Raw genomic sequence first — 16,527 nt, forward strand, 5'->3', positions numbered from 1 at the left:
CTCCCCTCTCTCTCTCTCTCTCTCTCTCTCTCTCTCTCATGGTTCTGCGATAGCAGAGGGGCTGGGAAGGGGTAGTTGGATCGTCGGAGTGGAGGATAGGGGTTTTCCAAGGCTACATTCTTAAATAATGGTGGTTAAGTGATCCTTATAAAGGATTTTTACACATTGTATTTCTTTAGGCATTTCTTGGTTGGCTTAATACCAGTTTTCCATCAAATTCAGGTGTAGGGCTTTAAAATCTGATTTTTTTTTTGGTTGCACAGTTGCATGCAGTTTCCATTGAACTTTGCAACTTTTTATATGCATTGAAATTAAATTATATTGCAATTCTTTTTACAGTTTCTTTTTTCTTTTTGTTGTAAAGATCATGGTTGTAAAATATCATTCTTGACCGTTTTCAGCACTACTAAGATTATTATGTGAATTTCTTGTCCATAAATAGTGTTAAACTTACATTAATTAATACTGTAATTGATGTTAATAGGGGTTATAAACTGGTCCTACCATTGTGGGTGCTGGGACGGATACAGTCCCAATTCCTGGCATTATTTGCCCAGTGTGGCTGTCTCAAACTTGAACCTGTAATCTTATGCTTGACAGCTAGACCTTTCGTTGTTGGACCCGGAAATGTTCCATTATGTTGTGTTGATTTAATGATTCCATAATTATAATTTATTCAAAAAATTTTGAAATTCAAGACTTGGGTGGACTTCCTTTATTGTTCAATTGTAGTTTATTAATTTTTTGTAGGGCACTGATTTTGTATTATATCAAAACCATATATTGCATTATGCAGGTTTTTTACTCCAACAATTAATTACCTTACTTTTAGGGGCCATAATCTACACATTGTGTGCATCTCAACTGGTAATACATTGATTTTGTTTTATAGTCAATTATAGTTGCAAACCTTTAGGATTTAGATATGCCTTCTTGTTTATGAATAACCTTGGCTTTACTTGAATCAACTTATCATCTGTCTACAGAAATTGAACAATAGTAATATAGGTCGGAAGGAATCTAAGGGGCTCGTATGTCAGCCACAGTAGGTGGTTAAGTCTGAAAATGTTTTGGTGAATTTTTATTAGGTGCTTCAAATTACTCATAAATAATATCCACTTAAAGAGAGTCAGATGTTTTAGTTAGAGGCACATGACTTATTACTAAATGCTGAATTGCAAGCTAGTTTTAACTTTAATCTTAAAACATTAATTTGTTACATTTTCAATTTTAAATTTTCATACTTGAATTTTCAACATTGTAATTTATCATGCAAAAGTTTGCAGTATAAAATGTTAGTTTTATGAACAGCCCCTATCACGTTGAAGCAAGTTTGTTTGTTTGTTTTTTTTTTTTTTTTTTTTTGTGTGTGTGTTTTTGTTTCACTACAACAAAAAACACTATTGGCGACTAAAATGGGAATTTTCGTCGCTGAAAGTCATGGAATTGGCAACTAAAATGGAATTAGTCGCCAAAATTGGTCACTTTTGCCGACTAAAAGACTTTAGTCGCCGAATGTAATGGTTTTAGCGACTAAAAGGCAGTTTAGTCGCCAAATATAGGGGTTTTAGCGACAAAAATATTTTTAGTAGCCAAAGGTTAGGGTTTTTGGCGACTAAAACCATTTGGTAGCCAAACGTTAAGGTTTTGGCGACTAAAAACCACTTTGGTCGCTGATTGTACCTGTTTTGGCGACTAAAAACAGTTTCGTCGCTGAAGGTCAAGCTTTTTGGCTACTAAAAAAAAATTAGTAGCTAAAAACAGGTTTATGGCGACTAAAATTCACTTTAGTAGCCAAAGGGGGAGGTTTTTGGCGACCAAAAACAAGTTTAGTCGCCAAAAGGGTAGGTTTTTAGGCGGAATGGTTTTCTTTAGCGACGGAAAATTAATTAGTAGCCCAAAAATAATAGAATTGGCGACTAAATAATTTTTTTAGTCGCCAAAAGTGATCTAAAATTTTTTTAATAAATTATTTATTTTTTACATAAATTATATTTGAATATATATAATTACATTTATATATATAGTTGTGTATTAATACTGATGAAAGTAATATATAAATAATATAAGTTGCAATTATAGTCATGAGATGGCATAGTGGGGTGGAGTGTATGGTTAAGGTTTGGAACTTGGAGGTCCTAGGTTCGAACCGTGGGAGCTCTGAGGCACAAAGGAAAATTTTTTTTTTTTTCAAAAATGCTTTTGGCGACTAAAAAAAAATAGTCGCCAAATGTATAAATAATAAAAATAATAATTCACTATTAGCGACTAATAGTTTAGTCGCCAAAGGTATAATTTCCAAAAATGGAATTGACTATTGGCGACTAAAACCTTAGTCGCTGAAAACCTGTGTATTGCCGACTAAAAGTTTTTTTGTCGCCAAAGGTATTGCCGACCGTCTATTTGCGACCAACCCGGCGACTAAAAGATTTTGTCGGGGAAAGTGGAAATTTGACATTTGGCGACTAAAAAGGGACTTTTGGCGACTAAAAATTTAGTCGCCAAAGGTGTATTTTCTTGTAGTGTTTGTGTGTGTTACCAAAGCTATGAGCCTACCTAATGGATAGGGGAAGTTCTTTTTTTCATGAATTGGTGCATCTGTGTTGGATCTTGTAAATATACAGCATGTTTGCTAAATTTTGTCTTTGTGGATGAGGCTGTGTAAGTACTTTATAGGTGCTACTTGTGTCATACTTCTTAAATAGAAAATGTAAAGATTTTAAATCGACTTTGCATTGTATCTTTGCTACAAATGTTATGTTCAAATACATCATTTCTTTCTTATTTTGTACTGCTTCAATCACTACAACAAGTTGGGTCTTGAATGACGAAATTTTTTTGTCTCTAAAGAGCTAATTTCGTCACTATAGATATTTGTGAGGAAATATTTTCGTCACCGGTTTCGTCATTGAATGTTTGTCACTAAAAACCAACGTGACGAAAAATAATTTCGTCACCAATGAAATTACTTCAGTGACGAAATTTTTTGTCACCAATAAAACAACATTTTGTCACCAAAAATTCTCATTTTCGTCACCAAATAGTTATTCAGTACCATATTTATGACTTTAGTTGACGAATAAATTTGTCACGCATGTTGATCATTGATGAGGAAATAATTTCGTCACAATAAGATGTAAAGATGACAAGATTTTTCGTCATCAAAAGTCATAATTTTTTGTCACCAATAAAACAAAATTTTGTCGCAAAAAATTCTCATTTTCGTCACCAAATAGTTGTTCAGTACCATATTTATAACTTTAGTTGACGAATAAATTTGTCACGCATGTTGATCATTGATGAGGAAATAATTGTCACAATAAGATGTAAAGATGACGAAATTTTTTGTCTTCAAAAGTCATATATGGGTGACGAAATATATTTCGTCATAAATATATACACACGTGACAAAATTTTTAGTCACCAAACAACAAAATAAATAAAAACTTTCATATATAAACTGCAGTAAATTTTGTCACAAAAAAAAGTTTATTAGTGACGAATAATCACTTTGTCATAATAAGAAGTACAAATGACGAAAAAATTCGTCACTAAAGTTGTTCCATATTTTATATTCAATTTAAGTTATTATTTCACAAATATCCCTGCTCAGATCCCAATAGCTTTTTAATTGTACTAAGAAATCCACTAGCTATTATACACCACTCCACACAAAAATTCACTAAACCATTATATTATAAATCAAAATGTATCCATCAAACAACTTTAATAATAATCCATTATGTATAACAAAAAAATCATCAAAGCAAATCCCAAAATGAACTAATGTGGAGTCCACAAAAAAAATCAACACTCAATCTTGATTTGCAAATACAACTAAGTATCAGTTCAGGAAATAAATAAATAATTCAACACTTGATCTTGATTTGCAAATATGCTTCCAAACGTCATCAAAAACCAATCTGCAAAGAAAATAAATAAGGAAGACATTAATATATTATTAATTACATCTAAAATCATATTTAAATAATTTTATTTTATAAACCAATTTAATAGAAATGCATATAACAATCCAAAACTTCAAAGAGTTGAAGTAATCCTTAATGATAAGCAACACAGATAACAGAAGATGACAAAAGATTGCAAGAACACCATGTATCACTAGCACTAATGCCAACAAGAACCAAAGAGAATCACATGACGTGTTCACAACCTAATCAATCAATAGTTTTTATAGGAGTTACCATTTTCATTTAAATCTAAATATGTTCCTATTTTATTTTGAACTTCAACGAGGTAAAAGGTCAAAACACACATGCAAGCAAACATAAAAACAAAAACAAATACACACGAATAGATATTGAAATAAGAACACAATTAGATCTCCAAACATTTTGGGTTAATTATATTTTATATGGTTTTGTCCAAAAACACTTTACCTCCTTCATGTTTAAAAATATACACATAACCCTCTTGAAATTTGGAGTAAAGTGCAAACGTTGCAAATTCTGGTTAAGTTAACCATGCGTTAACACACTAAATTGAGCGTGTGTTAAGAAATATATATAATGATACTTTTGCCCCTTTTTCAATTTGCCTTTTTCTATTATTTTCTTCTTCATTCCCTCTCCCTCCTCCTCCTTTCTACAGCAGCAGACCCACTCGCCATTCCCCTTCTCATTTCCTCCTATATTTCACATGCCACCACCAACCAATAGCCTCATGGGCCACCATGGCTATCAACCACCTCTAAAACAAAACCCAGTATCCACTTCCCCAAACACCTAGGTTGGGTGACTTTGCAAGACACAGTCCACCAGGACACCACCATGCATGGCCAAACCCAACCCTAACACCTAGTGGACAAGCACATTTCATCCCTCTCATCTTTCTCTCCCTCGTAGGGAAGGAAAATTTAAAACTCATCTCCCTCTAACAACCTAAAAACAGAAAGTTCTAAACACAAGTTCTAAAGGAACATATTAGAATTATTTCTTTGTTATATGGAAACACTTTTTCTTTGTTGTGCATTATTTCTTTGTTATATGGAAACACTGTTTCCCGTGATACAAGGCCCAACTACTATTAAAATTATTTAAATTTCCTTTTTCCAGAAAAGACATGAAATAAAAACTGATCATCAGGCAGGTGGTGCAACTTAGAGGTGAAGCTTCTTACAAGCTAATAGCTGATAATTAGAAAGCAAAAGTTGAAAACACCCATTCCCCTACTTTCTAATAATAAGTCTTTTTCAACTTATTTAAGTTATTTTTGCCTTGTAAGTTGTAAACAAAAGCGCACCAAATACTTTGGCACACATTTCCTAAATAAAAAAATCTACAAGCAACTCCATAAGATGCACCAAACAGAGCTAAAAAATGAGATAGAGTCTCTAAGGAGCCCATGAGCAGAAGATAAGTAGAATAACTCACCTGGTGGACTGTGTCATGGTAAAAGTCATTTAACTTCAAAGCATGCGCAAGGCTCGCTGTGAACCCACGAGAGACACCAATATTGGCACCAGCATACTCTTTGTATGGAAATGTATAAAGGTGGCCCACAGCTGCAATAAGCATCTCAACACAAATTATAAAATTCTGGAATTCAGCAGCCTCCTCTGTATCCCTTATAAATCCAGATTTTGCAGCAAGAAAAACAAGAACACCCTAATGGAAGAGAAAGATAATAAGAAACATACTGGAAGTCTTACAAATCCCACATCTATATCAACGCAAAATCCAGCTACAATATGAGCAAAAAAAACAATTTTTATTCATATCCAACAGGAAACCATGCACACTGTATTATTTGTTTACACTTTACACCAATTTCCTTTGTTCAAAAAGAAACAAAGTGAAAAAAAAAAAAAGGGCACCCAGAAACCTGTTTGGGCCACATTCAGAAGGTATTCCAAGGTATGCATTGCTTCCAGCATTAAACATACAAGTTATTTAACTACAATTTTGGGGAGTTGGCATTCTTACAACTAATCAAGCACCAGCTGTTTTTTTAGAGACGGAAGTGATCACAAAATTCACATCACAAACTATTACACCTTGATTATATTTCTAGAAAAGGAAAATTACAGTGACCTCTCTTGAGGTTACGATTAGAAAAACTCTCCTTAGGTTTCTTACATTACACTTAGCTTCCCCAATGGTTTATTGACATATCAAACCACCTTCCCCCAACCCTTACAGGTTAGTAGATAAAGAATGCCAAGCGGCTCCTACATAGGCTATTTTAGTCAGAAAATATGTATTCATGAATGTACAGGATGTCCTTCTCATCACTTATCCTCCAATTGTCTCACCACCAAACAAAAACAATCAATTACCATCTGTTTTTTTTCTATTCAAATATTGATCACCATAATACTATTAATAGAGGAAAATAAAAACCAACTGGCATAGAGACAGTTTTCATTGTGGCAGCCACAAAAAAGCTATGGAAGATGAAGATGAAGATGAAATATGATAATGACAATAATTGCAGTGGGCACAATTGTCAGTTTTGAATCTACTACACATCAAAATGCTGATGTGTTCAGAGAGTTGCTGCAAGGTTTGACTAACTGTGGCAAGGGGTCCATCATGAGGAAATGTGAATTGTCAACAAACATGGAAAGATAAAAAACACTGATGATAATAAGAGGTCATGGCAGCTTTCTTCCATTGTCCTCAATTCCATGTTATGAAATAATATGCTAGGTCCCATAATATATAAGTACCTTTTTGTAGGAAGATTTTATCAATTCCTTTCTCCATTTCTATCAAATTCCATGATTCTTTTATGATACAGTAGCAGCAAATATTACCGTCAGTTAAATCAAATGGATATGGAAATGAAATTGACCTTGCAAGATTGGGAGAAGATTGGCACCTGTGTTCGTATTTGAACTTCCAAAGGAGAGTTGTCAGGACCTTGTACTGCAGCGTGCAGAGACTGAGATTAGAAAAAGAAAAGTCAGGGTTTGGAAAGCGGTTTGGAAAGAGAATAGCCAAGAAAGATACATACACAAACATATTCGCTATGCATAAATGTATTTATGTACATATTCATATTAGTTAGAATGCAGAGTATAAGAAATTAGGGTTTAGGGTTAAAGAAGAAGAAGAAGAGAGGAAGAGAAGAATTAAACAAGATAGGTATCAGATTGTTAATTAACCCTAGACCTTAACACTTATGTTAGAACTAAAAATATAACCATATGACAATAGCACCCTCACTAATATAAAATAAAAAACACTAACTATTTTGACAATAATAATCCAACAAGGTTTTTGCATACATAATCAATCCTCATACAAATTCATATTGACCCTTTTTCATACTACGTTTCTAGGGAATACAAAAAAAAATGACTATTGTAGTTTCTGGCATAGATATTGAAAATAATGTTCTCAATTCTCAAATCGGGACAAAAACAATATATTCTCCGGAAACATGCCATCTGTAATCAAGGAGGTCATATCTTTTTATGTATGTAAAAAAACATGACATTAACACACACCTTGACTTAGTTGTACTAAGATTAAGAATGGAACTTAATTGGGAATGACTTTGTTGACAATATATCTAACTGAATATCATCTGTATAGTATCAGAACATTTTTCATTACTTATGGACTTCCTATATGCGTCTAGAAGATTGGCACACAGTAGTCACCAAGAAAAGATGTGTGAAGCTTACAAAGGACTTGAATTTCAACCAAAAAAAAAAAAAAGACTTAAGGAGTATACGACGACAACATTCTATCAGATCATGTAGAACTGCCAATGAGCTAATCCATGCTAGATCAAGAACTGTATGGGGAACTAAATCTATGATAGCTAATATTTTTTAAAATTAGGTGATCTAGCTTGTACAATCAACCCCATAAATTATGATTAAATTGTCAAGACAAAATCTTCAGATAAGTGGTTCAATAGTAGAAAGGAATGTGCACGTTATTTTCAAAGTTGCAGCAAGGTGCTCTTCCGTGCAGGTGTTTAACATGTATATTCTTATTTCAGAACTAGTTCCCTATAAAAATCCTCAGGTTGCTAGGGAATAATCACCATTACGTGGAACAATAATGAACAGGGAATTGTGTCAACTCAGTGAGTGATTGGAATCCTCATCTTATACTGATACTGAAAACAACGAAAAGGGAAGTGTAACCTGATAGCCACTTGGCTTTGGATTGACAATGTAATCATCAAATTCACCATCAATAGGGGTCCAAAGCCTGCATATAGTGAAAGGAAATGTTAGTGACTTCTCAGCCATTGATCTGCTGTTCATGCCATGTATTCTTATTGACTGATTATATGAAGCCCATATGAAGAAGTTTCTGTGGTATCTCCCATAAATAATTGATGGCGGTTCCAATACATTGTCATGGTGGTGGCAACCATTTGTTGGATCATCTATGAACTTGATGGATGCTTTAAGGAGATAAAAGGGTCTGCAAAGACTAAAATATTGATGGTTAAAAGTGGAGATGATAGTGTTTGATGTTGGAGCACAGTGTGAATTAAGGATAACATATTGGCTCTGGACATAAAACAAAATTGAACAATAATGTGAGTAGTGGTTCCACATGGATATTGGTTGTAGAATAGTTTTGTAAGGGCACAATAGTATTGTTATTCAGTCAAGAAATCAAATAAGAGCCAGAGTGTCATCTTGATATTGAGAAAACTTTAATCACTAAAGCATATGTCAATAAAATAATGGTCGAATAATAGTAGGGAAGGAGAACTATAATAGGAAACAAAAATGGAGGGAACTGTAACTTCAGAAACCGCAAGAATGGTCTCTCTAATTGTCAAAAATCTCAAGGGGATAAAATGTAATTATTCTTGTAAATAATAAAATCCCAGAAAGTAAGGCATTAATATAAGGAATGCACCATTCTAGAATTAGGATTCAGAAAAGGCTGGGAATTCAATTCAGCGATAAAATAATGACAAAATTAGACAAGATCCTACCTGCCAATAGGTCAAGAAAACAACAGACTTGATTATGATAAACTTTGGAACTGGATTGAATGGCTGAAGCAAATCTCTGCACGCCACATAAAACAAGGCCAACGAATAGAGCGCCACTGAGTACGATACTGTATAGATGACGGTGAGATAAAGGTATGACTGGTCCACACTGAAATTCCCATCATGATATTTCCCTTTTGCATAAAGTATGAATGTAACTGCCACTAAAACAGGCTTGAGTATCACAAACTGCAAACAACCTTGCTTGCATCTCCGTATGAAGCGCCTGCATAGCTTTAACAGTTTCAGAAAAGTGATTCATCAAACATGAACTAAGAGATGCAATCTTCAAATGTGGGATCACTGGAATGAAACTGGGGATAAAATAATCTCCATACTTGTCCTTAAAGTTCTAAACTATACCCATCATATTGTCAGGCAAAAAAAAAAAACATGTACCATCCCAAATTTTCAAAAACATCATGGGTGACAGACAAGAATGAGGAACCTATAAGTCCAGTCAAATCATTCCAACTCAGGAATATAAAGATTGCACTATCCCTTCCAATCATTTCCAAAATTCATTAAATAAAACCTCAAATTACTTGGACCCTGAGGGTTGTCACCATGCATCAAAAGCCAATCACAGTAGATGGCTGATTAATTTAAAACATACTCACCCATCTAATGGAATGGGAGAAAAGCAGCATGTCATCAGATACCAGCTTGGCTTCAGAACCCGACCACTTAAACTCAACACAACAGCTCCTGGTCCACCCACCCATGCCAGGCACAATGCCAAGAAATTATAAATGACCCATGCTTCATATCTGAAACAGTATATTAAAAATTAGCATGTTCTACCAAAAGCAGTGTAAAGCTCTTGGAAAAAGACTTGAAAAGCTGAGATCACTGAGACCATTCAGTGAACACACATCTAATACTATAAAACGAGACAAACTTTGGGATTAGCTCGGTATGTGAACAAATCACGCTACATTTTCAACGGTAAACAAGTCAAACTTGAACTCATTTTGAAACTTGTTCATTTTTCAAGCTAAATTTGAGCAACCAACTACTTGGCATGACTTCGCTTGTTTACAGCCCTATAACATGAGCACTAGGCAAGTAAATGAATAAAGTATTCACAATCTAAAAAAATATTCATCAACAACATCAAGTTTCAAAGCTTGAATACGAATTGGCTAGAACATCTGAAGAATGAGAAACAGATAAAACTATTGTATTTAAAGTCAGTTACAAAAGAAGTGGCGATTCCTATCATTGGTAGAGATATAGACTGGAATAGCATACCTAGAACTTCTAGAGCTACTGCTTCAACTGATTATTCAGCTCTCCCTGCTGAGCCACACATGCTCCAAAGTCATAGATACACCAAAGATTAAGTGCATGTCTGTGTATCCAAGCCAAATCACCATGTAACAGATAGCAGCGCACAACCCAACAAGCTGCAGAAGTTAGTTGCAAAAACCAGAACACGTGGCAAACACAAATTACTGAAATCACTAGTCCCCATTCACACACACAAACGATAAATAAATAAATAAAATATGACAGAAAACGCAGAAATCAAAACCTTTAATTTTTAAGGTTGGAGAAATAGAACTGTGAATTGTATTAATCCTATATTGTATGGTTATTACAAGACAGGAAACTTATTAAACATTAGATGACAATACCAGTAACAAAACGGTAGTCTTCTCGAACCCCTGAGTTGAACTCCAGAGTGCTGGTGAAGAATCCACCATAACTGTCTCAGAATACAAATTTGGAAATATGTGAAGACCTGATGTAGCATCCCAAGCAAGTGCCACAGGTGGAAAACAGTGCAGTTTGCAAAGTCCTGCTACCAGGAAAGAGCTACCCTTAGCAGAAATAGAAAACAAAAACCTGATCAAAAGAAATGGAAAAAGAAAAAAAAAAAAAAAACCTCTGATAGTAAGGAAATCCATAGATCATAATTTTTTAAGCTAAACATTGAAAAGAAGAATAATGATGCCCCAACTGTCCAAATTTAAATCAAACCAAAGAAGATATACAATATTCAAAATACCAAAAAAACCCGAACCTTCAGTTAAGGTTTTTAGATTCATACTAGTAAGTCCAAATCCTACCATTTAAGAAACTGCCATCAACTGACAGGTTTATTATTGTGTCAATGTTAAGGTTAAAACACCTTAGTAAAACTCTAAACACTCAACAAATGGAAAATTCATATTTAAATTGTAATTTCAGAAAACCATCTTTTCCATGTTTTTAAATCTCCACGAGAGGCCGATGTTGTGAGGGTATGAAAACCTGACAATTAGAAAAGCCTTTCTTCTTTTTTTTTTGATAAGTAAAATTTCAATTAAGAGACACAAAAGAAGGGGCTACAATCCAACTATGCGCAAATTATACAAGATCATCAACTACAGGAAAACCTTAATGAGGTTACTTATGTTCATCATATTCCACAAATTAATATATATATAATCCATGTCTGAAATCAGGTTGACTTCATGGAAAATAAATACATAAAGAAAGCCTTACTGCCATTCTCCAGATCTCCAGCCTCTTCAACGGGGAGTACAGATTTTTTTATTCCACATCCTGTAGTTTCCAGAGATAGTTTAACAGGAAAAAGACCTAAGCTAATAGCAAATGACATATTGAAATCAAGAGGATGGTCCTCCTTCAATATTATGTCCTGTGCAAAATTTAAGTAATGAAGCCGTTAGTAGATGAATAAAACTATATAATCCAGATTAAATCACACGCCCAGAAGCTGCTTTATGGAAGTGCTGACCTTCGGAGAATAAGTTGAGAGAAGCAACAACTGATGAGACAACTCTAATTCCCCATCTTTTGGAATAAAGAATTGTCCAACTGCCATGGAAGCAGCAGGTGGAGGCCTTCCTGAAACAGTTTGAGAGCCCGAAAGTCATAATACATACATTCTCAACTTAAACCTCTTTCAAAAGTAACTGAGAGATGCTCATCACATTCAACAAGAGCAAAAGTAACATTCAAAAGATACCGCAGATACATAGGATATAAAATCTGTATGATCAACAGAGTATCACAATATAACATGCATACAGGATGAGAAAATGAGAGACTCCTCAAAACAAACAAAGATTATGGCATAATGAGAATATTATCATACTAGAAAATAGAAATTCATTTAGCAACAGGGAAAAAAAGAAAAGAAAGAGAAAAAGAAACAACAACAACACAGCCACTCAAAGCAAAACTTGTGTATTTAAAAGGCTTTATTGAGGCTGGACTCCAGGCGAGGCTAATGCAAACAGCATCAATGCTTTGATTTTTACGCAACACTCCAAAAAGACATTCAAATAGAAGGAAGGGCACAATAAACAAGATATTCAAACATAAAACAAATGGGGGAAAAGAAAAATTAGAAATAAAAACATCAGTGCATGTCCAGTCTTTAGTAAAGTGGCTCTAAAGATCTCATGTTTTTCCAATGGCAATTGCATTGGCAATATTAAAGAGAAAGTCATGCTACAAACAATGTTTTTCAAATAATATGCATTGCTCTGATTTCTGAGATTGCTTTGGAAAATTAACTACGGTGAATTTATGCCAGAATTTTTCTGATATAAACAAACACAAGCAGCCAAAGGGTTTCACAAAACCTTCTGATGCATATATACTTGTGATACTATGAAATGGAGAACACATGTGAGACAACAGATGAAATTAAAGAAACAATACCGGACTAGGTGCAACTGAGATGGTCAAGAATCTGAAACCATGCATATCCCCAGGAGCCAACAAAAATACAGTTGATGGAGGAGCTTGCTCAGTCTGACTACCTGGTTCAATCTAGAAAACAAAAACAAAAAAATCAGCTACAATAGCATGTCAAACAAACCAACTTACTAAAATCTGATGCTCTAAAATCTGAAAATTCACGTCATGTATTGAATCCATAAGAATTATGTATGCACAATGGCTATTCAGCAATAAAATTTCAAAACAATACATGTTAATATGATCAATTGGGTTGCTACTTTCAAAACAAAATATTTGGCAATAAGAAAGTTAAAGGCAAGCAAGATTCTACGAGTATATAAGAGTAGGAAAACAGCAATGAAAGGGCCATGTCCCTGGCTAACCAATGAAATTCTTCAATTACACGTGTACAACCCTCAAGGTTCTGGGAACAGTAAGGTGAAATGGGATTGCAGTTTGACAGTTAAAGTACAGCCCTACACTGAGGTTTCAAGCAGAAATCATATTTAAGCTATAAAGCCAAAATAATACTGAAAAAGTACGAACAAAGCTCCCTTAACAGTGCATTCATGCAAGCAAACTCTCATCTCAACTCAACTCAACAAGCTTAAAACCCTAAATACTTACTGCTAGCTAGTGAATATTCAATGCACTCATATACTGACTGCAAGCCAAGGAAGATACCATGTCATCACAATAAAAACAGATCTATGGCACAAAAAAAATGCTTGAGAAAAGGAGTATTGAGAATATTTTCCAAAAGATACAGAGCTATAAAAAGAGTAAGATTATGAGTAAGATTTACAAAAGATACTGAAACATATTCAAGGCATGTAGACCAAAATCTAATGCAAAATTAATGCAATGGACAAAGCTTGCAGAGTGATACAAAGGAAAATAAACCCTATGCATACTTGGATGTACCACACGTTTGACAATCAGATACCCAATTACACACATATACAGACTTCGAATTTCAATTTCCACCATTAGGGTTTGGAAATCGAACAATCAGATACCTAATTACACACACACACATATAGAAATCACTGAAGCTTTAAATATATATATATATATATATAACTTTGAACATAGATTATGAACCAACAAAAATCGAACACAGATTTGGCCCCCATCGTTCATCTCGGTGGTTGTAGCAGTGGAGGAAGAGCCCTCACATCTCAGATCTACCATAAATCCAACAGATTTGAAGCCTTCATATCTCATATCGTCGTCGTCTGAGAATGGCACGAAGATGGTGAAGACGGTGGTGGTGGTGGTGGTGGTGTGCGGTGGATGTGAGGGTGAAGACGGTGGCGGCCATGGAAGAGGAGTAAAGGGCAGGGAGACCGTCGTCGATCTGGTGTTTGGAGTTCTCGATACCAAGGAGTTGGAGATTATTGGTGAAAAGCCCCAAAATTTGAGTTTATACAAAATTTGAGTTTATAACTAATCAGGCATAATAAACTTATACAAAATTCTCACCAAAACTTTCAAAATTTTGACAATTTTGACATCATAAAAAAAAAAGTTAGTGGAAAAAATTTAGGTGACGAAACTTATTTTTTTCTCACCTAAAAGTAAATATTTGTTGACGGAAATAAATTTCGTCACCTATTATTTTATTTTTTTTATTATACGTGATAAAATTTATAATTCCTCATGGATTATTCTTATTTAGTGACGAAATTTGTTTTCTTCACTAATTTTTGTCACCATACTAAAACAGAGAATAAGAGAAAGAGACACCAAAGAAAGAGCAAAGAGAAATCATGTACCAAATCATCAAGCGAAGAAGATGTGGCGGTTACCGGCAAGGCTGCTACTGGCGGTGACGATCGACAAGACTAATAGAGGCGACAATGGCGATCGGCGTGGTAGAGGAGCAAGAGGTAAGACAAATTAATACCCTATTTTGAGAGAGAGATGATAAACAAAAAAAAAATGATAAAAAAAATTAATACCTTTTTTTTTTTTATTGCCGCTCAATATATCAAAAATTTTCCACCAAAATTGGTGACAATATTATTTCCTCACCAAAAGATATCAGAAATATTAAAACGTTTTGGTGACGAAAATATATTCATCACAAATAATTTTATAATTAGTGACAAATTTTTTTGTCACCAAAAGTCCCAAAATTTTGGCGCCACCGAAAAAAATAGCGGGAAAATTTTTGGTGACGAAACTTAAGTTTTCCTCACTTAAAATGAAATATTTATTGACGAAAATATATTTTGTCACCTATCATTTTTATTTTTTTATCATATGTGACAAAATTTAAAAATTCCTCACGAATTATTTTCATTTAGTGACGAATTTTATTTTCTTCACTAGTTTTCGTCACCATAGGTTACTTTTGTTGTAGTGAATGTATTATTTCTTGGCTTTTCTTAATTTTTTTTTATAGTTTTGGCTGTTATGTAGGTAATGCAGATGGCATGGGAAACATCAGGAAAGAAGAGCTCTATCGGGCTTCTGCAGTCCTCAAGGTTATGATTGATCGGGCAAATATTTTCTTTATCTACTGGTGTAATGCTAACCTCTGAGAACGAAAGCTTTCGTTATGCAAGTGTCATCTTTGTTGTGCACTATTTTTATGTTATTTTTAAATTGTTCCTTTATCCAAGATTGATAAGCCAAAATAAGGATTTGAAATACAGTTCTAAAGATTAGCCTGTGCTGGTTTTTATATTCTGACATTTTGAATATGTTATTTAGGTTCCACTCCAACAAGTGAAGATCCTGGACCATCCAGATTTGCAGGTTCCTTTCTTAACCTTTGTAAATCCTGTTCCATCTTTTGGTACTGTTTGAAATACAATATTAATGCAGAAGTTCAAATCAATCTGTTTGTCATTATTAGGATGGTTTTGGCAAAGTATGGAGGTGTGATTTATTGGCAAGAATAATTGAAGAGGAAATTCTTAGTCATGCCATCGATTTGGTAAGATATGGTTGCAGTGCTCATCCAAGTTACTTTGCCGTGGTTTCTTTATTTAGTTTTTTTCCTTGGTATATATTCTACACTTGTTTAGCTGTCTGATGAAGGACTGTCTAAACTTTTGGCTTTTCATTTTCCTGCTAATTGGTGTATGTTTGATCATATTCTGTTCCATACATTACTTTCTATGTGGTGCTCTCAGATTATTACTTTTGATAACTATGGTGTTTCTGGTCATTGTAACCATCGTGGCGTCAATCAAGGGATACGGTAAGTTGATTTTGGTTTTATTTTACTTACTTTATTTTGAATTGCACTCAATCGATTTCTTGATTTCCTATGTTCAAAGAAATTTATATCAATTTATATCTCCAAGTGAGTGCCTATATCAATTTCTTTATTTTTATATCATGCGCTTGCAGTGCATTCACCCCGTCATATAAAAATAGCCAAAAGATCCTCATGTGGTTTTGGAAATTTTGCACTTTACCTCCCTACTCTGAAAAATTCCATCCACAGTAACAGAAAGTGTGTTATACTCACTCACTTGGAGAGTTTGACATAAAAATAAATAAAAAAAAAAAATCAAACTTTAAGTTAAGAGGACAAATTTGTCATTCCTTTCATCATCTTCCTTCTCACACAAAAAACCAGAGAACCCTTGAGGGTTGTCTTTTGTACCTCACCTTTTTAACCCATAGCACCACCACTCCTCCCACTCTTGCCACCGCCTCACCCCACCGCCGTCACTCCCAAAGTCACCACCGCCACCTCACCCCCACTACACCAGATCCACACAAATCATCCCCTTAAAAATCAAAACCAGAACAATTGCACACATGTTCCAGTCAACCCAGAACAAGTGCACACACCAATCAACCCAT

General features: G+C 34.3%; 2 protein-coding genes across 4 annotated transcripts; one reads left to right on the forward strand and one right to left on the reverse strand.

The window, feature by feature from the left end:
• Positions 1-760: 760 nt before the first annotated feature.
• Positions 761-16,295, forward strand: LOC114290511 (uncharacterized). Its single transcript, XM_082879153.1, has 5 exons — positions 761-867; positions 15,127-15,191; positions 15,421-15,465; positions 15,566-15,646; positions 15,846-16,295. The coding sequence occupies exons 2-5, from the start codon at positions 15,141-15,143 to the stop codon at positions 15,915-15,917; spliced, it is 249 nt and encodes an 82-aa protein (XP_082735279.1). The 5' UTR covers positions 761-867; positions 15,127-15,140; the 3' UTR covers positions 15,918-16,295.
• LOC114270877 (uncharacterized) lies at positions 3,835-12,799 on the reverse strand. 3 transcript variants are annotated; one of them, XM_082879150.1, is made up of 9 exons: positions 12,679-12,799; positions 11,747-11,856; positions 11,491-11,647; positions 10,638-10,801; positions 10,252-10,351; positions 9,618-9,767; positions 8,938-9,231; positions 5,394-5,627; positions 3,835-3,923 (listed from the first exon to the last, which is right to left on the reverse strand). In XM_082879150.1, exons 6-9 carry the CDS (start codon positions 9,720-9,722, stop codon positions 3,912-3,914), a joined length of 645 nt encoding a protein of 214 aa, XP_082735276.1. In that variant the 5' UTR covers positions 9,723-9,767; positions 10,252-10,351; positions 10,638-10,801; positions 11,491-11,647; positions 11,747-11,856; positions 12,679-12,799; the 3' UTR covers positions 3,835-3,911. The 3 variants fall into 3 exon arrangements, with proteins under 3 accessions (XP_082735276.1, XP_082735275.1, XP_082735277.1); XM_082879149.1 differs by having other exon boundaries at positions 10,252-10,801; XM_082879151.1 differs by having other exon boundaries at positions 8,938-9,223; positions 10,252-10,801; positions 12,679-12,794.
• Positions 16,296-16,527: the final 232 nt, after the last annotated feature.

This window comes from Camellia sinensis, chromosome 7 (genome assembly GCF_055761805.1).
Source record: "Camellia sinensis isolate YWXY chromosome 7, ASM5576180v1, whole genome shotgun sequence".
NCBI classification, from domain to species: Eukaryota; Viridiplantae; Streptophyta; class Magnoliopsida; order Ericales; family Theaceae; genus Camellia; species Camellia sinensis.